The 26,312-nt window shown below is 40.0% G+C and overlaps 2 protein-coding genes across 4 annotated transcripts in view; both read left to right on the top strand.

The window, feature by feature from the left end:
* fra (neogenin protein frazzled) overlaps nt 1-26,312 on the top strand; it is a 37,187-nt gene that overhangs the window by 5,362 nt on the left and 5,513 nt on the right. For all 3 annotated transcript variants that reach the window (XM_070212633.1, XM_070212634.1, XM_070212632.1), the window contains exon 2: nt 24,469-25,671. In XM_070212633.1, the coding sequence (XP_070068734.1) occupies nt 24,469-25,671 (1,203 nt within the window). The remainder of the gene's footprint in view (nt 1-24,468; nt 25,672-26,312) is intronic.
* Nucleotides 13,130-13,745, top strand: LOC108065088 (uncharacterized). The gene is made up of 2 exons (XM_044395903.1): nt 13,130-13,525; nt 13,572-13,745. The coding sequence occupies exons 1-2, from the start codon at nt 13,130-13,132 to the stop codon at nt 13,743-13,745; spliced, it is 570 nt and encodes a 189-aa protein (XP_044251838.1).

Genomic DNA, 26,312 nt, shown 5'->3' with positions numbered 1-26,312 from the left:
AGACCTTAAGATTTTACATTAATAAAGGCAGAGTCACTCAACTAACAAAGTATCTTGTTCCGACTATAATAATAAATTTAGCATTTACCTATAAATAAGATTGAAAGATTTTGATTTAAAATCTGACGCGCAAGTAACTTCTTGTATCTTTGTTATTGCCTTATTTATATTTTTCTAACATTTGCTCGCAGTTTTATTGGTTTTTTTTTAGATTTTCAAAAGCAATCAATACATTTCCGATCTGATTTTCTCTGTGCAATTATCTGTCGAGCTAATCTATTTGCAGCAATTGCCGCAGAAAAATAGAACATGAAAAACGAGCAGTTACAATGGCGACGACAATGTCTGGTCGAGATCACCAAAGAGCAGCGCAGGGTAGAGGAAGTCGACGGGCCCAGCCAAAAGTAATTTGTTACAAAAGCCACAAGACCAAGTCACCAGCTTCGTTTTGTTCCGACCCAATGGTATCCAATCGCATTCGATTCGAATCGATCCGATCCGATCCAAGCGCCAAGAGTCTCGACTCCAGCCGAATGAGCAGCCGCTGCTATTATTTTATTATTATCTACAAAATGCACGTACTTTATACCACTTACGAGTCTGCAGCCACGGTAGTCGACGTCGTTGTCGAAGTCGTGTGGTTGCAGTTTAAGTTTTGGTGGGGGAGAGAGGCACAGTGGTTTGAGATCTGGAGAGCTGCGATATATGGGATCCACCGGGTGTGTGATTTTTTTTGACATTTAATAGTGATTTTGGGTGTCAACTGTTTATTTAATGAGTTCATCACCTCATACATATTTCGCCACTTAAGTAATATTCAAATAAACGATGCGTAATTTTTGGGGATTTTTTGTTCGTTTTCTTTGCATATTTGCTAGTAAATAAATTGAAAAGTATATTTTTGGGTTTCTAGTGATGGAAACGATGTATCTAAATCATCTTTTAGGAAGAAGAAACTGAATTTGAATCCATTGAATTGTTAACAAATGGCTTGATTAAACCTTTGCCCTTAAGAAATTCCTTGCTCTTAGGTAATTATACCCGTTACTCGTAGAGTAAAAGGGTATACTAGATTCGTGCAAAAGTATGTAACAGCTAGAAGGAAGCGTTTCCGACCCCATAAAGTATATATATTCTTGATCAGGGTCACTAGCCGAGTCGATCTAGCCATGTCCGTCTGTCCGTCTGTCCGTCTGTCCGTCTGTCTGTCTGTATGAACGCTGAGATCTCAGAAACTACAAAAGCTAGAAGGTTGAGATTTCCCACACATATTCTTTGGCTTCCTACGCAGCGCAAGTTTATTTTAGCCGAGCGCCACGCCCCCTCTAACGCCCACAATCGCCCACTAACGATTTTAAAATGGGTCCTGCGCCCACATCTTTAAAGATTTCCGAGAAGTATAAATGCAATTTTGTTGTGTATATTTATACCTATCGAAATGTAGAAGACATTTTTCAAATCGGACCATTCATTAAAAAGTTATACGCTTTATAAACTGTCAACATATATCTATCTCCCTCGCACTCCCTTTAGCTGAGTTACGATTATTAGTCGGGACACCAACCCGACACAGCGTTCGCACTCCCTTTAGCTGAGTGACGGGTATTAGATAGTCGGGACACGAACCCGACTATAGCGTTCTCTCTTGTTTATTTTTATGTGGTACCTGGATTTTTTTATGTGGTTTTGCTCCACTGTGATGGTTTTGAGCCACAATCCGCTTTTCCTTTGCTCTTGCCAGCTGTGTGTGATCTTATCTGAAGCGTTGTCCGCGTTCGCGCAACTTAAGTAGGTACTAAGTGCTGCATATATCATAGATGCCCAGGCCCAAGCCCATTCCCTACCTCTCGCATCCCGCCCTGCTGCATTCACACCCAGATGTTGAACCCCAAGACCGGACTTTTTTGTTCTTTGAACCGATGGCAAACGCTGGTTTAGATGTAGTGCGCTGTGCGGCTTATGACGTGCCATGTCCATGTGTGGACTTGGCTGATTAATGGCAATTATCCGCCGCACATTTTCTATTTCCACATCCAGCGGCAGTCGGATTGAGCTGTCAATGGAGCCGAGTGGAGCGGAAAGCGGGAAAACACCGGGGTACATCTGCCATAAAATCCTGTGAAATGCAACCAGCCAGCGATGATTTCAGCTCCGTGGCCATTAGGTAAGCGTCTTTATGTAGGAACACTTGACAGGCGAGTGGAGCCTAATACCCAAAAACACCAACTGCAGCAGATGCATAGTTGTTATCCGCGGCTTTTAGGATTTAGCTTCAAAAGTGGCAAACACTTGACTCGCGAAAGTTGTGGCAAGGAAGTCATGTCTTCAGACACTGTCGTCTCGGTTCTCGGTGGTTTCTAAATTTAGGTCTAGTTTTCTGAGTGCGAAAATATCCTTGAGTTGAGATGAAGCCATTGTCTGTGCTTGGCTTTTGTTCTCGCATCTCAGACAATGGCAGATGCAAATATGCAAATCTTGTAATGAGGTGGTAAAATACAAGTTCTCTCGGTCTGTCTCCCTCATGCGATTGCGTCCATTTCTACCCATAAAACAGTTGTGGGCAAAATAATATTACTAAAGATGACCATCGAAAAATGTAAATCTATTAAAGGTACTTTATTATTTAAAAAAATAGAAAAAATAAATTTTAAGATTGTTATCGCACAAAAGCCACGAGGTAACTACCAATACGTGTAGTATAATTTTATTACTTTAGCTTAGAAAAAACCATTTTTTCTTCTGACGGTCCTATAAATACTTATATTTATAGTATATTTTAAAGTTGTTAAAGACAAAATCAATGACTTGAAATTTATTTATTATCAGACCCAAACAGTAAACTTGTCACTGCTATTATTCTGACCACAACTGTGTACTCATGTATATGGCTGCTGGCAATGACACAAATTGCTTTTGTCGTCTGCTCACAATTTGCATTTGCCAGAGTTCCGTAGTTCCAGTGAGGATGATGGGGATGATGGCACCTACACCTACTCCTAATTGAATGTCGAGCATAAAATTATGTCAGCTGACAAGAGGAGGGGGCTCTTCAGTGCTCTCTACACAATGATGATGGAGATAATGACGATAATGTTGACGATAGTTAGGGCGAAGTATGTGGGCGTTCGGATCACTTTACAACTAGAAAATTAGAAAACTGACAGCGAAGAGCATTTATCTAATTAAGTTGTCTGAGGGTAGGCACTTTGGAGTGGTTCCATAAAGTTCTTGGAACTTAACCCACTCATGCCTGTATAGTTTTGGCCTCCAAGCCATAAGCCGATTTTACTTTCGTTCGACAAATGAGCTTTTGTGTTGCCCGCGACACTTCACTGATGTTTATAAATTTCACACCGCTGGGGTTGTGGGATGTGGGATGTTGGCGCCAGGTAAGGTTAAAAAAATAAAGAGGCAAAACTTTTTCGCCAACCTGACAAGCGTGAAATTGCCGGGAGAAATGGGGAAGGGCGGAGGATAGGACCCGCACTTGAACTTTTGTGCCGAGTGTTTTACATGACAACAGCAAAGTAGATAAATGCAAGGCAGTTTGGGGAAGAGGAAGCTGGAGAACTCCCTGAACCGCAGAGCGAAAGAGGTTGAGAGTCAGGAGGGGAATTCCGAAGCTCGCGGGACAAATGGGCAAGCCGAAAGACGGAAGTCACGTAGACAGGAATAGAGAGGGAAGTACGTACGTACTGGCTGAGCTGGATGGAAAGCATGTGGAGCTGCCAAAACGTGATTGATGAGACGAGATCTGTAAGAGAATAACCAGAAACCAGGCGAAAGAGGGAAAAAGTGTTTCGGGGCTTTTACAGAAACGATTTCCCAATACCTTGTAAAATCGAAAATAATATTATAAAGCTCACTTGAAGAACAATATCTTGTGAAAAGAGAGTTTACAATTACAAACTTATCTTTAACTTAAGTAAATAATTTTAAAAGCCACATTTGTAACTTCTTCGCAGAATATTGATCTAACATGTTTGCAAGTTGTTCATGACTTTTTTAAAGCTTTAACTAACTTAAATATTGTAACCTATAAAAGATTGTAACCATTTTGATTTAAGTAGTAGTTGAAATACATTGAAGCATATATTCGTTAGGCCCATAAATATTCTCCTCCCATCCCACCAAATGGTATTCTGTTGGTAGAACAACCACATCAAATTCATTTAATTATGCTCCGGGGGAACGTTCAACGTCAATCAGCAGAGCTCTGTTTATTTTTCATGCAAACACCGTCGTTGTCACTAGAGACATATGCAAATTGATACGGATTCTACGTACCATTGCCCATTTATTTATTTTTCGGTAGCCAACTAGCAACAACTTGGGCCAAATGCATGGAAATGTATGTACATGCAATTATTGATGTCAATCAAATCATTTATATAGAGATCGGGATCGGTCACGCTCCGGCGAACGTGGAATGAATTTCGATTTAAGTCGAAGAGAGCACCATCATCATGGTTTGTTGACACGCACAAATATTTTTGTCCAAATCTTTCTTTCACCACCACCTCACCCCGAGAATCTGTGGCATTAGTCGTGGGTAAATATTATCTTACAAATATTTTGCTTGACACCCAATAGCATGTGAGTGTGTGAGCCCATCCATCCTCTTGCCCCTCAGGTAAGTTTGGTTTCCGACTTTTCTGGGGTCTTTGATTCGCTTGCAAATATTTACCGCATTATCATATCTAAATATGTTTGTAACTGATTCCTAAGCAAACTTATTTGAGATATTCGACTGGCAATTTACTAAACCCTCCCAAAGGCCCACCGAAAAACCCATCGAACCGTAACATAAATCACCATTAAGCAAGAAATAAACAAAACTGCAATCGAAAGGCCCCAAAAAATAAACGAAAAGCCCACTTAATTGCACTTCGTCCAGATGGTGTGGTATGGTATAAAGGAGGTTTCTCTTACTTTCCAAGGGGGTTCAATAAACCTCGAGCCGTATGTTTGCCTTATTGATTGCCTTATCACCAACTTGGAACTTGGAATCGGATCGGAATCGGAATCGACCGGGAATCGACGCGACGTTGCGCTAGATTTTCCATTTATCAGCTCATAAATGGAGAGACATAGACCTAAAGCGGGGAAAGGGAAAACCGCAGACGTCGGCGATCTATAGATAACTTTTTCGGGGGTCAATTCCGAATCGAACTTGGAGTCGTGGCTGCGACCTGCGTGCTGTCATAAATAAATATATGAATGTACATACGTACATGGTGCGTTTGTGTTGAGCATGAAAAATTTATTGTTCAGTGTTTTTCTTGTTTTCATTTTTCGTATTTTTTTTCCAGCACAAACAGACAATCCAGACAATCGTATCAGCGTTTACCAATTGGATATGCAATGCATCCCAGAAACGCTTTCTATTTATGAAAGTTGCCAGTTGACCGGGCCAAATTGGTTTTGTGGCCAACAGCTCCAGCAGCTTTGGGTTATAGGTTCAACTGTTCTCTGCCGCTTAATTTATAAGCGAGATAACGATTTCCCCCCCGAGTTGTGCTATTCAATATTAATTAAGTCTTGGGGTTTGTTTACAGCATAAATCATGCAGTTTGCGGTTGGAAAATAAAGTTCCAGTGATGGCAAATACCAATGTAAATGTACTCAAACAGTAATGAAACTGATGGGTATTCATTTTGGTACTTTATAAAATTAATCAATTTTCCTCCGATTGCATTGTTGTGAAACTTAATGCTTTTAATGTTTACATCATCTAGGGCTTCATTAAAAATGTATACAAGTGTTTATAAATCGTCAAAAATCTGTCAGTTCTTGAGATCTAAAGTGCTCTTAAGCAATTTTGTATTAATTATAATTCTCATCACTGTTTCCGAAATTGCTCCTGCATTATAAATGAGCACTCGTATCTTACGGATTAATGCCAAAGGATTTCAGTGAAATGGTGTAGCCCCTATATTCGGGCTGACACAATGGCTGCCACTTGTCCAAACACATTCATTGATTTACCCAGCAGCACTCGACCTGTTCCCATTTTCCCTTGGCCATTTGCAACATATTTGCATATGAGTTGCCAAAAACATTCATTGGACAGGATAGCATAGGACTGCTGGCCAAAAACCGGAGGGGTTTTGCTATCTAATGCGGTCAGTCCATACCCAAACCATCGTGGGCAGAGCACAAAATACTGTGCTGTTGACCAGTTTTGCCAGAGACTGACTGCGTGTGTGGGCGCCAATTGCTGCCAGGCCATAAAACCCAATCCGGGCGAATGGCTCTGGAGAATTAAATGCGAAATTGTAAAATGTATCTCTGGCCGTAGTGCAATGAGCTGCCACTTGAACTTAACCCGATGAAGAACCGCAGCTGAATCTCGGAGTGGGAAATCGGAGAAGGAATGGAGGACGGGTCGTGCACAGACACATAATTCATATGTTCGAGGCATTTATCGATTTTTCCTCCCCCCACTGAACATACACCCACCATTCAGACTCAATTTCACCCACCCCCTTTTCGGCCTGCTCTCAGCTGTTGGTAGTTGTTGGCCCAGTCCACCCAGAGCATCCCTCTTAACGCACAATATTTTTTTGATTTTGCAACAGACGCTTGCCACACAGAGAATTCCCGCCATCCATCCTCCCTCACCCTGGTTTTGTGGCACTTGGGCACCCTGCCTCATCCCCTGCTCTTCACCCAGAGATCCCCACCCTCGACGCAAGCTGTGAGCATCGTCATCGTCATCTAACGCGGCTCTCAACAGCTTCACTTTATTATATATATCCCATAGTGTATTTCTGCACGGTAAACTTTTTTTTTGGGAAATTTAAAACATTCTAAACATGAAATCTAATGCACACTACATATTCTGTGATGCAAAATTTTTATACCCGTTACTCGTAGAGTAAAAGGGTATATTAGATTCGTGCAAAAGTATGTAACAGGTAGAAGGAAGCGTTTCCGACCCTATAAACTATATATATTCTTGATCGGGATCACTAGCCGAGTCGATCTAGCCATGTCCGTCTGTCCGTCTGTCTGTCCGTCTGTCTGTCTGTCTGTCTGTCTGTCTGTCTGTCTGTATGAACGCTGAGATCTCGGAAACTATAAAAGCTAGAAGATTGACATTTTGCATGCAGATTCTAGGAGTTCCTACGCAGCGCAAGTTTGTTTCAAAAGGGTGCCACGCCCCCTCTAACGCCCACAATCGCTAATGTACGATTTTAAAAATTTCAATATTTTGGAAAAGTAAAAATGCAGTTTTATTGTGTTTATCAATACCTATCGAAATGTAGAAGAAATTTTTTGAATCGGACCATTCGTTAAAAAGTTACGACGGATCAAAGTTTTTCTCCATCTCCTTCGCACTCCCTTTAGCTGAGTAACGGGTATCTGATAGTCGGGGCACCCGACTATAGCGTTCTCTCTTGTTTAAATTTGAAACCTACTATTCTTTAGTTCAAAATGTTCCATAACTTTGTTTTACCTTTAAATAATTTCGAAAGTAGTTTTCCATGATAATGGTAGTTTCTACATCAGATTTTTCTTACTTACCTTACTCAAACAAAGTATGATTCTAAAACTTAATATTGTCCATGCAGTACTTCTCTTTATTTATTGGTAAATAGGGCATGGTTTTATTTTAATTTTCAACTATCCTGAACGGAACTCCTTCCTATGAATTCTAAGTAGTGATTTTCTCCAAGTGCAGTCGTTGTCGCTGGCTCTGTTGTTTGTTTGACTCTCTGCGGTTGCCCAACGCAGAAATGTTGTTTTGACGGGGCCAAACGCCGAGACATCGGGAGAAGTGGCAGAGGGCCTTGGGAGTGAGTGGGTTTTCCGGGTGGGGTTGGGCTCGAGTTGAGCTAAAATAAAATGCTATAAAATTCAGAAATGGGAACCCGGGACAGAAGTCAAATGGCAAGTGCTTTCAGTTTTTCCTGCGCTGTTCCTGCTGCTTTTCCTGCTCATCTTTTTACTGAATACTGATGATTCATAATGGGCGAACTATGCGTATTGGGGAGTTTACTACTTATATATATATTTAAATACGGAACGCCGCATAACATTTATACAGTTAAATATGATTTAAATGCTGTCTCTAGAACAATAATCCCACTTATCTGATCTGTTTTATACACCTTTATTGCCGCCTGATTTGTACTCAAGCGTCAAGAGTTATGCCTTTTTCCCCCCTTTTCTTTTGTTTTTAGGGCGACCCCGGTCATAAATAATAATGCATGTCAAAATCAGATGATTTACGCTGCTTTGATGGCATTTTTCATTTTCATAATTTGTTGCCAACTGGAGCGCACAAATATCTGGCTGTGTCTTATCAAAAATTGCTCTTTCACTCCCCCTCGACACTCCCCTTTGTTGTGTAGGTGTTTCGGCCAACATAAAAAGGGAGAAAGAAATAATTTGTAAAAACTTTTATGCCCTCAAAATTAAGTTGGCTAAAGTGTGTGTGTGTCCGTTTGGAGGTGTGAACGCATTCGGGTTGAATTATGGGCTGCTTATAACTTTTGCTTTATTTTAAAAACTACAGAACTCATTATTCATTAATTGGATTTCTCATTTCTCCTTTCTTCCTTTCAGGTGAGTGCACAGAGTAACAAAAATAAATTTGATAATGGGAAAATGATGATGATAAATGGGCAAACAATATTTTCTCAACGCTTCACGTAAGTTTAAAACTGTAAAACTGTATTAAAATGAAATTTTTCCTTATTTAAACTCTCGTCTGATGTTTATTCTTATTTTAAGTTTTAATGGTTTTCTGAAAAATTCCTTAAATTTCTTCTCTACTTCAATAAAATGGATCGTAAAAAAATACATAAAATCCAATCAAAATCATGGAAAATTATATTCAACAGAACGATAAATAACAAATTGTTCGACAGACACTTATTTCGAATTCCATTTCCATCAAATATAAATCAACAAAATGTAATCTCCTCTTTTTTGGGAAATATTCCGCCCACATTTGGGCGCCCCCGTTCATTTCAATTTGCCAGCTAAAATTTGCATTCTTGTTAGGTGTACTTTTTAGAGTGTTTTCCCAGCTAATGCCCCACAAAGTATGCACTTGTTATTGCGGTTGGCTGTCATTATCCCCGATAAAATTATGCGACACATAAATCGACGTCAAGAGCAATTAACACTTTCTGAAATTGACATAAATTTGATCAAATCGAAATAAACCCGTTTCTTTTTTTGTGGGCCATGCATTTCGATAAGTTTTTCGTTATTATTATTGTACACGTTTATTTATGAAGCTTATATCGTTAGGCGAAAAATTCAATTAACAGCCTAAACGTGGGCAGGCGCCAGTCGTCCGAGTCGTGCGTGGGATGCACTGCAAAATGCCACTGCAAAATGCCACTGCAAAATGCAACTGCATTTTCCAGCTGCCCCAGACGAGTTGCATAATCCAGCCGCCGCACCAAACCCACTTGGACTGATATGCAAAAAATAACATTGATTATGATGGAAACTCAGCTCTCTCTTTTGCTGGACAAACTTTTCAATCCAAATCATCAGTAGCAAACTACAGTCAGACGTCCATAGCTTGAATTATCTTTATCAGGATGATGTTTATTGAACACTAAACTAACTGATGAAATCTCATTTTACTGAATTCATGTAAAGACTAAACTGTCTCCATCAAATAAGTAAATGGTTTGAGGTTTACTTCTTTATTGGAAAAAGTAATTTACAAAATTAAATTGTGCTTTCGCAAACTTAAAGTCTCTTTATCACAAATTCGTGGCACATTGTTGTCTAAGTTATAGATGTCTACCTGTGTATGAAAATTAGGGAAATGTTGCTTTATATTAGAGCTGTCAACTTTGCCACAAGATAAATTGAAATGTTTTTTAACTTTTTCCTTTAAATCATGACAGATAAGTTGTTGGTACCCAAACAGCTGACTACCGAGTACTCTGACTCAGACAATGGCAAATAAATTCAATGCCAGACGCCTCCCCCACTTTACATACATATAATATAGTACATGCCTCAACAAACCAATTTAAATCCCAGACCACGTACTTGGCGCGTTGTTCCTGCCGCTTCCTTTATTTCCATCCAACTTAAGTTGCCAATATTAAACGCTTCGATGGATTTTATGGAGCATAAACAGGAAATTTGAAGAAGAATGTCCAATTTGCCATGGCCAAAAGCGAGACAAAGAGCTGAAAGAAATAGGAAGAGCTGAGAATAGGGAAAGAAAGTCTGGCCCAAGGATTGGCATTTGCTTTTGTCACTTACAGGAAACTCTCCATGGCAAATTGGCACTAGGAGAAGCGAGTTGAAATACCAGAAGGCACAAAACTGTTGAAATTACTCCCCCTTTTCTCCGCTGTCCAGCTGTCGTATTTTCCCTTTTGCTGTCATTGTGCTGTGTGTGCGGTCGCTGCAGAAACCATAAAACATTAATTTCAATTGGAACTGCTGCCAAAGGAAGGATAGGATGGGATACGATAGAATAGGATCGTATCCATCCAAACGGCAATCCCGCACACATGTAACCCGAGTAGCAAATAAACTATAATTTGGACTATATGTTTGGATACAATTGAGTTCAACATAATATAACGAAATATTTACAAGGTCGCAAACTATATTGCTACATCAATTTGTGAATTTACAAATTTAGCTTTAAATCTTTTTAAAGAGAGGAATCATATTATTTTGAACAATAATCACTGAGTAATTTTGTCGCATATAATAATTAATAATATTGTATTAAATCAGAGAATATAAACAGTGTGCTATTTTCTTGACCGCAGCTGTGTATGCATGAGCGGGCGGACGTAATATGAAATTAATTTGTTAGGCAACCACCGACAGCATAAACGGTAACCGAAACAACAAATACCGCTTGGGAAAAGTTGCAGACCGCAGCAGCTGTTGGGGAAGACAAACAACAACAAACAGCATATGTTAATTAAAGAAGTGTTCGTTTCCCCAACTCAATCGACTTTCACATTGCATTTTGGCTCTAATCAAAGCAACGGCAGTGACTTAACACAATCTCGAATATGCATTTCGCTTCGTGACATTGCCGCAATGTGTCAAAATCTGTCGGCGGCACTTAACCTGCACATAAGTCAGTGTCAGACCAAAAGAAATTATTTTTAAATTTTCTGGATATTCTTGGAGTGCGCTTCCGACACCCACGACACGGCACAGCTGCTACTTATTTCCCCAACTTCCGCTTGATTTTGATTCAATTGTACAAATATATGCAGATACATATTGTGGAATTCTTAAAGCAAACTTTCTACTTTTGTCAAGTCAAACTTGGGCAAATCAAAGTTAATTCCTGCTGAGATCTCCAAGGAATGCGAATCTGGTCTCAGGGACATCTGTCAGTATGTGCACTTAATTTTGATTCAATTGTATAAATACAATTGATTTTTGAGTTATGAAAGTGAATTTTCCTCTTGAAATCCGTACGACTTGACTTGGTCAAATTTAAGTTGATTCCTGGCGAGATCCCCCAGGAAAAGGCATCTGTTCTCTGGGACATCTGTCTATGTTTTCCTCGACATCCATGAGGGTGGGGTCTTCGATGTGCGCTAAAGAACCATTCAAAACATGCCCAAGCGATTGTAAAATGCTAATAATAATTGGAAAAACTCGCCTCTACAAAGTCTCGCTGGGTACTTCCTGTAGGAGGTAACGCATATGCTTTCGATAAATCATAAATTTATATTCTCCAGCGCTCTTTGACACTACGATTTATACTCGATTTTCGGGGAGCGGCCCTCTGTTTTCTTTTTTTTTTTATACGAATCCAAGAAAACATCAAACGCGGGCTGGAAAATATGTGCTGTGCACTATAGCCGCATCCGACTGTGAAATTCATGGATCAATTTGAGAGTTTAACAACTGGCCATTAGCACTGGAGAGAACTATTCCTCATTTCCATCGTTCTCATTTCGCTTTGAGGCCATAAAATATGGAACATGAAATGAAATCCATATTTTTACTGCCAGGGGATTATGGTTTGTCAAAGCGCAGCGATGCATAAGTTCATAGAGCAGACTAGAAAATGGAAAAGAGAGGCAAAAAAAGGGATATTTACTCAAACTCACTGTGACACACGTGCCCAAAGGAAAACCTCCCTACAAAAGGGAAATTGGCACAGGGCCCGGATTATTATGAGTCTCGGAAAATGCGTTTTAATCTCTTGGCCGGCAATCGCATCAATGATTCACCCCGCCGCGACTGGAAAACTTTTTTCACCCGATGAAAATGACACAAAATATCCAGATTGGGATGAAACACTTTCAGAATATATTTAGACATTACGTAATAAAGCCAATTGGATATGCACAGAAACAAAATGTATTAATTTAAACTGATATATTAATTAATGAGAAGTGACGTATTGGATGTTGATAGTTCAGTTGATCAGTCAAAATATTTGTTGGAATTAAACGATTTTAATTTAAATTTTTCAGGTTTCAGTACTTAATTTTATTAATTAATTATCTGGAATAATTGTTTTTCGATTTGAGTTAATATAATTTAAAATTGAATAAATTCGTAAATTTTTTTTTCAATTTATCAACCCATTACACAGAATTCTAAACAGTCTCATATTTTATAGGTAATGTGTTTTTAATGTTGACTATCATGCTTTTATTTTATCATCTTTTATTTTAACAAAAAAATCTGGAATATTTGCTTTTTGTTTATTTTCATTTTTATTTTAAATTTTCTAATTATTTTATTTTTACCATAATTATAATTATTATATTACATTTATTATCATTCTTGTCCAATAAATGTGAGTATTATTGGGAATCCAGATCAAGCTTTATTAGAAAATAGGTATGGAATCATTACCGCTCATTTTTTAAATCACTCCCACAAAAACTAACTAATGACGAAATTGTTAAGTCAATTTAAATTATCACATGTGCAAATTACGCATTCGCTTGGTATTAAACCAACTAAACTGAACAAACAAAATGTGTAATTGCAGGCCATAATCATCAAAATTGATTTTTAAACCCAAAATAATTTAACCAATAACTAAACCTGATTTCGTAAAAAAGATAGTGATGGTGTAACGCAAAATTTACTTGTAGTTGGTAAAGTTCGGAAGGGCAATTATTTAGTAGGAAACTATTCTGCAATGAAGTTCACAATAATCAGAGTGTTGGCTATAATATTAATGGCTGGTGAGGACCGCGGAGATATAGTCACTCGTCATACAAACGTGAAATGTGAAATATTTGACAAATCGTTTGTTGAGTTTCCTGTATGTCGTCTTAAAGTATTAGGACGTGGCATTATTGGAGAGAACGTTTATATTAAACTCCTAAAACTTCCCGTTAAAGCTATTATGCTTAACTTCGGTATTTATAAGAAATTATCGGGATACCATCCGTTTCTTATCAACGTTACCGTTGACTTTTGTCATTACATTAAGCATCCGAACCCGCTTACTGTTTTCCACCTTTTTTACTCTGGATTCAAGTCGTATATTAATTTAAATCATACGTGTCCATATAACGTGAGTACCATAACAGTTTTCCATAGTTTGATATTTCCAAAGCAATCACCTATTTCCACAGCATGACATTATTCTGAAGGACTTTGTCTTGACCGATCAAATGTACGCAAAAATTCCACTTCCAAAGGGCAGTTACATGTTTAGTCTTAAATTGGGCGCTGAAGGTGTGTGGAGAGGCATCGTTTATTCATACTTTGACATTAATGTGGACAATAACCCAAACATACATTTTTAGAACAATTTACTAATCGTCCTGTCCAAGATTTGCCTAATAGTAAAATTAAATAAAAATCAATAATGAAAACCATTGAATAAAAGCTTTTATGTGTTTGTCTTTCTGTGCAGATGAAGCGACTTAAGTCAAGCGATGAAAATAGCATAAGTTGATAAAACAAATACTGTGCAAAAACTTTGAACAAGAGATAAGAATTTAATTCCTCATCCCACAAAAGCAACTGTATATAGATGAAAATTCGTTTTAAGGGGGTGAAAAGTTTGTTTTTCCCCTTGGCGAACTGCAAACGATTTTTCTAAAACGTTTGGACAGCTCGAGGCAGCAGAAATGCGTGGTTACACTGATGAACAAATATCAGTTCAGTTGGTCAGTTAAAAAATCTTTGTGTTACCTTGCCCAAAAATGGTAATTTATTCTTCGGAATGATTTATTTTTGTCTTATACAGGGATTATAAAATGTTCCCTTTTTGGATTCTCTCTCGGATTTGGGTAAAGAAAAATTCGACACCCACCTGGCAGAAGAGTGTACATTTCTGATTGTCTGTTTGGCTAACATTTACAATTTCATAATGCAAAAGTTTTTCTGCGCAACAAGCAACGTCCTCGTTGTCGCTGGATGCCAAAGGACAAAGAAAAGGCAACGCCGGCAGCGGAAAAGCGCTCAACTTAGCCCAGCTTAGCGACTTGCTTCGGGCGGAAAAAAATGGGGGAAATGCGAGCCCCAGCATGTGGCCAAAGTCATTTGCCAGAGCAAGTGAAAAATGCCGCTCAGAAACCAATGAACTCTGGGTTCTGGGTGGGTGTGTGAGTATATGGTGTTTTTATGTACGTTTGCTGGCTGGATGGTAAGCGGAAGAAGCCAGGGCGGCCATTTTGTTAGACAACAAAAGTTAGGACAGCCATTTTGCAAATGGCAGGAACAGGAAGAAGTCGAGGCCCCAGAAATGCCCCCACGTCATGTGTCAAATTAAAGGCAAATGAAATGATATATGCGCCAGAGGAAATTTCCCAGGTGGCACCGCCCGAAAACCATTTGATTGCTGCAATTAAATGTGCCAGGGAAATGGAATGGATGAGCAGCCCAAAGAAGCCGCTCCCAAGATTACCCATTTCTTTGCGGGCTTTTGCGACGGTCATGCAAAAAACTCGTTTGTCCTCGAATAATTGAACATTCTCCGAGTTAGATGGCGAGTAAAATTCAATTGGGACTCCGTTTGCCCAGCAATCAAGCAACTCTTTTATGCGCTGACTCTTGGCTAAGCCCTAAATACACACCACACACATAGCCGGACCTCTGGGCGAGCACAGTGGGACCTTTAGATATCTAAATTTGTAGTTAAAAATGTTTAATCATACTAAAAGTTAAATGAAATATTTACTTAAAATGTCTTGACTTCAACTTTCTTTAAATTAAGTTATTGAAACCAATTGTTCGGCAAGGAAGCAAAAAGGCTCGAAGGACCAAAATGATTATAAAAATAGATTCCATTACACTTAAAGCTAACTAACTTTTATCTTTTACTACAAATTTTTAAGGTAAAATCTGTAAATTAAATAATTTTAAAAGAAGGTAAACTATGTTAACCAATTTTAAATTGTTGTAAAATATCTATGGATTTCTCTATATTAGTAGTTCTAGTTAATGAAGTTCCACTGTAAGTGGCGCGTGCCTGGGGCAAGTTATTGACCGATAGTTGTGCCTGCTAACTGGCGACGGTCCGACCGGTCAGTCGTCGTCCGTTGCTTTAATTAAAACATCACATACAGACTCACAAAGGCACAAACATATTGAGATCCGTGGAGACAACCTGAGACATGGTCTAACCGTTGAGTAAGCCGCTTAAGTTGCCCTTTCCGCGCGGCTGGCATGTTTCGTAATTATGCTAAAGCCCTCTGATCCGACCTTTTTCCCTACCGGCAATCTTATCACCGACGATCGGCGCTGAATGCCTGGAAATTGATTTATAATTTCCAATGGCAGCCGCGCTCTTTGACACACATCGATAAAGTTATCAATATGGCGGCAGTTACAGCTTTTGTACCGCCCCGAGTGATGTGTGGTCTCCACAGCTATGCTGTATCATATCTTATCGGGCATGTAATCGAACACCGTTTATCGATTTCCATGTAACCAGTGGTTTGGGGTGTCGTTAACATAGAAGAATCGAGGTTATGCTGTCCATATTACATTTATTTCCAATTAATTTTATGTATATGTATCAATTACTAATTGGTTTCTATTTCTCTCTTTTATTTGCAGGTATGAAATGCATTAATTTATGAAAATAAGCACTTTAAGCTTGCCATGAATGTGAGAAAAGGTCTTTAAAAATCGGGAAACTACAGGGAGCTATGTTAATCTGCGAGTCGAGTGAACTTGATCCTGCTAGTTAAATACATATATTTTCCAAACCATTTTCCATTTAATCTCCACTCGACAGCAGCTGCAACACCATCATCATCATCATCTTTGGGGAAGGAATCCATTGAGGCACGAACTCATTGAAACTGACGCGTCATAAACTGCTGAAGGCTTAACTCTGCGCTCTCTATTCAATGAATTTCCTTTTGTTGTATTCGATTCTTCGGAAAAACCCGCAGGTTAGGGAAAACAAAAGCCAGCGCTGAAAGGAAAATGAGAAAGGAGAGATGGAAAGATCTCAATAAGCTGCTGCACATTGATTGAAATCGAAGACGGTAACGAGTAAACGTGGAGTGACACAACCTGAATTTCATGATGGCCATGCTAAAAATGACGATGATGATGGTATAACGTGGGCCAACTCCCTGCCGCTTTTAAGGCGAAACGCATTTGAAACCACTTTTGCGGATGGAATTCGTACTTCACAACTTGAATTTAGCTAGTTACACAGTCGAGAACAACAAGAGCAGCAGATAAAATTGAATAAAACATGAAGTTTTTGAGGAGGAGAGAGAGAACGGCTGCATTCCAGGAAATGCCTGAAGAAGTCTGCGTGCTTACCTCTTGGCTTGATAAAACTTTAATTAACTTGAGGAATGGATCAAGCTGCCTTCTCGTTGTTTGCCCTCTAAAGTAAACAAAAGTCAAGCCAAGATTTTGCTTGCCAAACGCTGAAAAAATCTGCGTTTATTACTTGGCTTAAGCATTATTATAGCCGGTGGCAAATTAGCTACAAACGGTGGGAAAACCAACAGGAAAAGGGGAATGTCTTCGCCCATTTCTGGGAAATCTGCAACAGAGTTGCTGTCATCGTCACAATTTTTTTTGTATGCAGAGCAAGTCTTTTGTGAGGAGGCTTTCACAGCCTGCGGCATTTTTCCTTCCAAGGAGCAGGAACAATATGGAATAGTTTATGTTTAATGCGTTCATATCTTGGCATCAACATATCCTACTTTGTGGCGGCGCTCCACGTGCAAAGTAAGGCAAAAAAAAAACGAAACTGAAAAGAAAAAGAAATCTCTTCTGCATAATAAAATTTGTTGTCCCGAAATGAAGTGGCGCAAGCCCTTAGATGATTATCGGATTGCTGCAGACAGCTTTATGGCGCACACACTTGTACATACATGCCCTGTAATTTGAGTACTTCATTCCCAGGACAATGGAAGGATATCTCCTGTCTGTTCTTTTCATTTCTTTAGTTTTGAGCAGAATTTCATGGGCAAAAAAGCGGGGAATCTATTGTGTGTGTGTACGGCATGTTTACAACCTCTGAGCTCTGAGTGGGGGAAAAAACTACTTTACTCCAGGCCCAGAGTTCTATGTTTTATTCACAGATGGAGGCGCACTCTCAGGGGTTATGGAATGGGTTCGGGTTCAACACAAGCCCATAAATTAGCAGACAAACCGCAATAGCTCAATGACAAAGCAAAGAGACAGCCAGAAGTTGCATTTGGGGTTGGACTTACATAAATCCTCCTCGCCCCATGGCCATTAGGTGTTTGATGGCTGCTTGTAATTAGCATAATTGAAATGTAGCCACAGCAACCGGAGTGGGGGAAAAGTAAAGTCATCGATTTGATTGCCTTTTCCCTGGCCATTGAACTGAACTGGCAAATGTCAAACGCCATGCGGATAAAAAATAGAATCAAAATCAAAGCTGCTCCATTGATGTTTTCACTTGATGCGACAATTTCCATGAACCTGCCGCACAGTCCAGACTAAATATAGACCCATCTATTGAGGGATACTGGGGGTGTGGATGGTGTATGGTGGATGGTAATGCCACGCCCCAAGCCAAATTGGATCTGAGAGTGGGGGAGGTTTCGGTTTTCCGGGGCTGTGTGTGTGGAGGCTTCTAACGCAGCACCTAATGGCCGGGCAGACGTTTATAATTATATTTGTGCAGCATTTCGGACCTGGGAGTCGGGTAGCAGTGTTCAGGATGCGGCATTGCGGCTTTGACTTTATCCTGTCGCTTTTACATTTGAATCTCTGTAGCTCTTCAAAGTCACGGCCCTCGTTTTCCATCTGTCTTTCATTATATCTTTTTTCTCGCTGCCACTCAACATAAAAGGTTTTTCCAGCCCCTGGGCAGCTTTTCACTTAATTTTTCCTCTATCCCTCTTTGGTCTGGACACTTTGTGGCTTGGTTTAGCGGGGAAAAGTGAAAAAGTGTCGCATAAGGTGTTAATCAAGGCGCTGAAAGTGACAATCAATCGAGCGGAAAACCGCGGTCAGGTGGGAATTGGTTAGTGCTCTAAAGAGAAAATATTTATGTGGAAGTGAAGAAATATTTTGGGTGTTTAATTTTTCTTTAAAATTGTTTAAAGTCTTAGGTTTAGGAAAGTTTAAAATTTTGAATTAAATAAATATTTTTCATTGAAATTTGGAATTTATTTACGAGAGATTACAGAGGATCAGTATGTGAAATCTATAGATTACTCGGGCTAACTTAGGCCTTAGGGTTTTATTTAGTAAAACCTACACATTTAGCAAAGTTCTATGAGGGAGTACACCCCGTAAAAAAACCTTAAGTTGCATTACTATTCCGAGTTGTACCCTCTTTAATCTTCTCCCTGCCCGACCCTCGCAGGCCAATTAAATATTCATCCAATTTGGATTAATTTTTTCTTCTTTTTTTTCCTTGCGCATTTGCACTTTGGCCAACGTGAGCAATGCGATTTTCTTTCATTTTTTTCCTTGAGGGGAACTCCTGCAATAAAATACCCACCAAGTGCAGGAGGAGTTGGGTGAAAGGGAGGAACTGAGGAACTGCCTCCATGGCAAATTCACACGCACGTGGGTGGAAAAGGGGTCAATGCAGTCGTTGTCGATGCAGTTTCCGTTCGCAGCAATTTTATTTATTTTTCTTCTTTTCTTTCCTTTCTTTTTTTTTTTTGCATACATTTGCGTTTTTCCTTCTTATTTTTGCGGGCGCATTTCCTTTTGTTTGGAGGGAGTTTGGAGGTGAACTAACCAAACGGAAAATCAACATTGGCAAGCCAATCGATGGCGGACGGATGCCCAGGTCTTCGCCTGAAGTTGTTGCTGCAGTGGATGTTGCTGTTGCTGCTGCTGCTGCAGTTGCAACTTTAGGCGCTGCTGCTGTTGCGATTGCAGCCTGTGGGCCTTTTTCGAGTCGCGTGAGCCTGCGATGCACATTTCGATAGTGGGGCAAAATGCAAATGCGGCCAACTGCTGCGAAGCTTACAGATTTTAGTTGGCGATTTTCGGTTTAGTGTACCCTGGGTTTAGAAATTCGAGGAGGGGTATTGTGTTGCTGATGCATAGAGCCTTTTAGGGATTGAATACATACATTTTTCCCGTTATCAGGAGAAATGCGAATCTTGTTACATTTGGACATTTTCATAACAACAAAAAATAATGAATTATTTTTATTCATTCATTCACTTTTTGTATGACAAAGATTTGACATTTAAAAAAAATTTGGAACCACTTTTCTGCTTATTTTATAAAAATATAAAATTATGCGAGATTTGAAGTAGGATATAATAATAATAATGAACAACTTACCAGGTCTACATAAAATACGCAAAATATTAATTAATACCCCTACAATTAAAGGGTATCCTTCTGGTTTGGTCACCCAACCCTTATCCTTTATCCCATCTCGTTTCGTTGGTCTCTGCTTTGCTGCATCATTCGGGTACACCCGCATTTGGCTTATTGGCACATTTAACCCTTAGTTGGCGAGCTGTGCATAAATTTGGCCAGCGATAAGGTGGCCAGGAGTTGGCCAGCCGAGCATCAGTTTCGAGTCTCGGCCTGCCCAATTTAACCTTAAAAGGTGCTACCATTAGCCGCCTCTAATGGCCTCCCCTCTTTTATTCACTCTGATCGTCGTCCGCTGATATGCGAAATTTTTGTATCGTTTTGTTTTCATTTGGTTTGCCTCTTAAAATATTTTCTGTTTGCCCGAAATCGCCTGACTGGCAAATGGAAATTTCTGCCTAATTGTGCGCCTCTCTTGCGTGCTGCTGCTCCTTTTAGGGGGTTTTCTCTTTTTGGCCATATGCTAATTTGATTGGCTTCTTCGCAGACTCTGCTGTTTGATTGGAAATCATGTGAGTGTACTGAAAAAATATAAACAAAAGGTTTTCCCAGGCTATTATCTTCAATGGCAGCCTGTTGATTTGGGGGTACATGAAAATCAAAGGTACAAAAATAAGAAAGCAGGTTATGAATTTGTATTTTAATACAGTAGAAAGATTACAACGATTCTAATACACTCCAAAGTTTATGGCTTTCAAAGGGTAAAAATAGAAATTAACAGTAATTGAAAACATTTTCTAATCGTATAAAAAAAATTTTCTTTATTTTAAGTAATTTTCTTTTCTGTGTGCACCGTTTTTCATCACCTCGCACAAGCCTGTCATGTCTTTCCTGGCCAAGCATTTTTCAGCAGACCAATGTTTACAAAGTCTTTTCCTACGAACTGCTAATTTTTTATCGACCAACAAACTGCAATTTGCATATGGCAAAAGCGAGATGTTTTTATTTTTAAAGGAGCCGGAGAAACTGTCGCCATCTAAGTAAAATATGCAAATTCACTGGAATATCATAAATATTCATGGACCAATTCCTGCTCCCCATCTTTTGGTGTCCACGAATTCGGATCACTTTACCCTCGCGCAACAAAATGCATCAAATTCGTTTTTGAATTTTCCATTTTTTTTCGTTGTCGTTAATCTTATGTAAATGCCTGCTGCGTGACTTGTCGAGTTGATTTCGTAGGTCCGCTACAACAATTAAACTCAATTAAGCCATTTTTCCCATTTCTCCTTCTTCGCTTTCAGAGCTCCAATTTTTAAAGTGGAATTTCTAGGAAGGCAAACGCACAAATCTGACTGAATTATAATTGTTTAATTTGATTCAATGAGCGCGTCGAGCGTAATTACGGAAATGGCAAACTCAATTGAAAAACAAAATGTACACAAAATGTTTGCTCAATTAAAGCAAATCAACTCTTTTTTCAGCTTTAACTTGGGCTTTTTTTTGTATTTATTTTAATTTGCCCGCAAACAAAAAGTATTTTCAGGATGAAAAAGCCAGTAAAAAGTTAGAGTTGGGGTGATGAGTTGGTGGAGTAAAACAAATAATGCAAAAAGGGTTTTTGTTTCCGTGGCCCCTTTTTGTTCTTATTTTAGCAGACAAAGGCCAACAACAGTTTGACAAAAAAATGCAGAACGTAAGGTACAACAAAAACCCTTTATACAGGGAAAGTTCCCCTGAAATATTCCTTGAAATAATGTGCATTTCCTAAGCTGCCCAGGGCTTACTGTACTTAATGGGAACATTTGCATGCACCAAGGATTGCATTTGCATAAAAGTAGAGGGAACATTGTAATTTTTCAAGTGCGCAACCTAGGCCTATAATAATAATAATGAACAAAAATCCGCAATTTCAATATTAATTGAGCTTTCATGAAGCCAGAAACACAAATTAATTTCTCCTCGTAATTACAGTTTTAATGAAATGCCACTTCAAATAGAGTCCTTCGTATATAATTGGTTTAATTTATTAATTATGCATTTTTTCGGTCATGTGTGTGAGTGCTCGGGCGTGGCCTTCCCCGCCCCCACAGTCATAATTAAAACCGTCCTATAGATAACGAGAGATGGAAAGTCGGCACATAAAAACTGAAAACGAAAGAGGGAAATAAAACCAATTGACACAATTTTTTTGGGAGCAGCGATAACCTCTTTCCCCCTCCGACTTTCGAAATTGTATCTCCCTTTCTCTATTTATCTGCTGCCAAAGAAGCGTACAATAAAAATCAATTCGAGCAATAAAGTTTTTAATTGGATTCAGCTCCCTGCTGCTGCGGAGCCATAAAAAGCAGAATAGTAGCGAGATGTCTCCATTTGATTTAGAGCCGAATGGCCAGAGATTCTGTACAGAATGATTATTTAATAAGCTCGAAAAAAATTCTTTCTAAAATAAAATGCAACCCCGAGTGAGAAATGCGGGTCTGCTTGCTGAAATTGAGCTGCATAAAAAGTGAGAATGAAAGGGGTGAAAAGTGCAGGTAGCAATTGAACTGCAGATTTCTGGAAAGTGAGTTCAGTCGAATTCAAGATTTTCTACAGCTCAGTTCACCTTGACAGTTGACGGGGGTTAAAAAGGGGTATATAAAAAGGATAGAGTAAATTGTATAGATCAATTACACGCCCGTTTCTTGTCTTTATGCTTGCATGTTTGTCTTAACAGCTCCTAAAAGCTGGCCATAAAATGCACAGGGAATTTCAGGGGACGGGGAAATGTTTTAAAAAACACAATTTCATCAAGTGAAATGTGGATGTAAGGAAAAAGAGTTGAGGTTCTGCTCCATCAGACCAAGACCCCGAAAAGCAATAACCATAAAAGCCACACGTCGGGACCCAAATGCTCGAATAAAATGTGAAATACAAGGCACACTCACTCGCGGCGTTTGAAGAGATGGCAGGAAGGGAATACCAGGTCCGCTAAGTAGTTTACCCTAATAGAGTTGAGTCGAGTTAATATGGTCGAAACCCACTGCACACGGTTCGCATAACTCTGCTTAAACTTTGGCTCAGAAGTGCAGGCCGTTTCGAAAAGGGGTTGGAGGCGGAAACAAAGCGAATAAATGGCAGGCATACTTGTGTAAAATTCCCGGCAAAAAGCCTAAGTTCACGAGCGGTCAAATTTTGAGTCCGGCCTGGCAAAGGGAAAATGGAAATGAGATCCCCAGGGAAAACAGTCTACAGCAAGCTGCAGGTGTACCCTGGACTCTGAATCCTCAGTCCTGGCACACTGAATTGCAACGAAATGAAACGTTATGTGTAATTCATGACGCCAAAGTCGTTTGTGCAGCTGAATAAATCTCGTAAATTAAGTCATCATTCCAGCAGCATTTAACTCACGCTTCTCTGGTTGGATCTCGATGCCTAATTAAGGCTGTTCCCATTTATATATAATTCATTTTGTCCAGTGATGACTGACTGGCTGGGTCTTTTATACTCGTTAATAATTAATTTGTTAGCGAGATAAAAGAAGAGTATTCACAGGATGCAAATTGATGGTTAAAAAAACGAATTCTTTAATTTTGAGGCATTTAATGTTAAAAGTGCACCCAAAGAAAACTTGAACGATATTGCATGGTAACTATAAGCGTATAAGTACCAGAAATTTACCAAGCGAATATCAACTTAATCCAGGCGTGTTTTTTATTGTGCCCAAAATTATATAATTAATATTTAAATTGTTTTAATCGTTTTAATTAAACCATTATAAAGTCATTACGGCCCAATAAATTCTATGTCATTATTTAATTTATATTTTTGGCTTATAAACTTAGCTTTAAATAGCTGAAGGTATCATATCTTCTAGATCAACCTCCACAGCTAGTCTGTATCACCTTTCCTAAGCCTTTGAGGATATCAAGCAACGAGTTCCTTGCATTACTCGATTTTTCTTTCAGGCATGTTAGGTTATTCATTGGCAGGCCCTACCACCCTCCAGTGCCCAGACATTCAGTACTCCCACCACCCCCGTCGAGCCGAGCCAAAGTGGAAATGCAAATATTTGCGTGCCTTTGGCGACCCCTTCGCATTTCCTCAGACTCTGCCCCTGCCTTCGCTGCTGCATGCCTTCGAGAGAGAGTTGGCCTTTGTAGCCTCAATTATTCAGCCATGTTTACAAGTTGACAGATTGCAGAGGCTGCCGGTCCTCGAGTGAAGGCACACTCCGGTAAACTGGGGGCGGTTGACTTGAGCCGTAGCACAAACCCCATTCGGATGTGCCGACGCCACACAAGGAAAAAGTATCCCTAATTTCATAAAATGATTTTCCGAATCAGTTTATTTTAAATCAGTAAAGTGCTGTCTTAAATATTAAAACATAAAAACTAAGAAAATGGGACAGATTTTAGAATATAAATAGAAAGGTTAAAATATTTCGGGCATTCTTTTTTATAATTGGGTAAGAATTTCTCAAGTGCGCATATGAAATAATGGATTTTCTTGAAACTCGGGTACCTCGTTGAGTTTGCCTTGGTTATCAGCTGTGATTTTTTTTAAATTTGTTGGTGTCCATTTAGGGGCGCTATGAATTTTTGAAGTTAAGAACTTAAAAAATGTTCTCAAACTTTAAATAAGTTTATCTTGGGAACGGCTTAGAGAAACAACGTGCAACTTTGCACGTTTTTAAATGTGTAATATGGGAATCAGAATAGAATTTTCTATTTTTACACATATATAAAAAAAAAATATTTCTAGCAGTGCATTAATGTTACCCATTCTGTGCATTTTTAATTGCAGCGCTTTTTTTCACCTTGGAGCCGCAGGATGCAGTGGTGCCCGAGGGCCACTCGGTGCTGCTCCAGTGCGCGGGCAGTGCGTCCGTGGGGCGCGGAGGCAAGGGCAAGGCCAGCTCGCCCACCCCGGTGACCATCCGATGGCGAGGACCTGATGGCCAGGACCTGGTCATCGTGGGCGACACGTTCCGCACGCAGCTGAAGAACGGATCGCTGTACATCAGCTCCGTGGAGGAGAACCGTGGACTAACCGGGGCCTACCAGTGCCTGTTGAGTGCCGACGGCGTGGGCAGTGTGCTCAGTCGCCCGGCACTGGTGGCCATTGCCCGCCAGCCGGATCTGAATCAGGACTTCCTGGAGACCTACCTGCTGCCGGGTCAGACTGCCTACTTCCGCTGCATGCTGGGCGAGGCCAACTGGCAGCAGGGAGTCAAGCACTCGGTGCAGTGGTTCAAGGACGACTTGCCACTGCCCGTGGACAAGTTGCGTATGGTGGTGCTGCCCAATGGGGCGCTGGAAATCGATGAGGTGGGTCCCTCGGATCGAGGATCCTACCAGTGCAACGTGACATCGGGCAGTTCCTCCCGTTTGAGCAGCAAAACCAACTTGAACATCAAGAAGCCAAATGAACCGGGAGCCGAGAATGCCGTGGCTCCCTCATTCCTCGTTGGCCCGTCACCCAAGACCGTGAGGGAGGGCGAGACGGTGACCCTGGACTGTGTGGCCAATGGAGTGCCCAAGCCGCAGATCAAGTGGCTGCGAAATGGCATGGATCTGGATCTGAACGACCTCGACTCCCGCTTCTCCATCATTGGAACGGGCTCGCTGCAAATCTCCAGTGCCGAGGACATTGACTCGGGGAACTACCAGTGCAGGGCCAGCAATACGGTGGATTCGCTGGATGCCCAGGCCACGGTGCAGGTACAGGAGCCGCCGAAGTTCATCAAGGCGCCCAAGGATACATCTGCCCACGAGAAGGATGAGCCGGAGCTGAGATGCGACATCTGGGGGAAGCCCAAGCCCATAATTAGGTGGCTTAAGAACGGAGATCTCATAACGCCCAATGACTATATGCAATTGGTGGATGGCCACAATCTGAAGATCCTCGGGCTCCTGAACTCCGATGCCGGCATGTTCCAGTGCGTGGGTACCAATGCCGCCGGCAGTGTCCATGCTGCAGCTCGTCTGCGCGTGGTTCCCCAAGGAGGTGAGTGGATTATCTGAAGATGTAACCCAAGTAGATCTAGCTCGGTGTCCAGTATTTGTGCAGCTTAAACGATTGGAGCCTCTGTGAGGCCTGTAAATTGACCCAACGAAATTTATAGCCCCAATCTCCCAATAACGCCTATCTCACCTTGTTGTATAAATATCCCCTCATTCATCCTGCTTTTGTAAAATAATTTCGTAAGCGTCTGTGTGTGTATTGTTTGTATAGTAATAAATTAAACTACCCAAATTATTTTATCTCAATATATGAAAATCTCTTTTGTGTTTGCTTAACTATAGCAAATGCGATTATTTATGTCTTCATTGTTCTGTGAATAAGGTATTAAAATTGCTTAGTAGTCCTACGTTTGCATTTATGATTTCAATACATTTACATAACCCAAAGAGTTAATCGGCTTAAGTATGGCCACAATTAAGTACAATGAATTATTCATTAAATGCTATCGAACATACAAAAGAGATTTCAATCAACTTTATTAATATTGAATCATGTGTAATGAATTTTATTAATTTCGAATATAATTTATTAACTTATTGTTTATTTCGTTTGTTCTTTTATTTCCTTTATCCTTGCCTCATTTCCATTTGATATCACCCTAAAAACAACCATCCAACCACCAC

This window comes from Drosophila takahashii, chromosome 2R (genome assembly GCF_030179915.1).
Source record: "Drosophila takahashii strain IR98-3 E-12201 chromosome 2R, DtakHiC1v2, whole genome shotgun sequence".
Classification (NCBI taxonomy): domain Eukaryota; kingdom Metazoa; phylum Arthropoda; class Insecta; order Diptera; family Drosophilidae; genus Drosophila; species Drosophila takahashii.
This window is presented reverse-complemented; position numbering and strand designations above follow the sequence as displayed.

What these genes read in the sequence shown, in the direction of transcription:
- LOC108065088 (XM_044395903.1), top strand. Translation starts at nt 13,130, where the DNA reads ATGAAGTTCACAATAATCAGAGTGTTGGCTATAATATTAATGGCTGGT. An exon ending in ATAACGTGAGTACCATAACA is followed by an intron (nt 13,526 to 13,571) that starts GTTTTCCATAGT and finishes CTATTTCCACAG; the next exon opens with CATGACATTATTCTGAAGGA.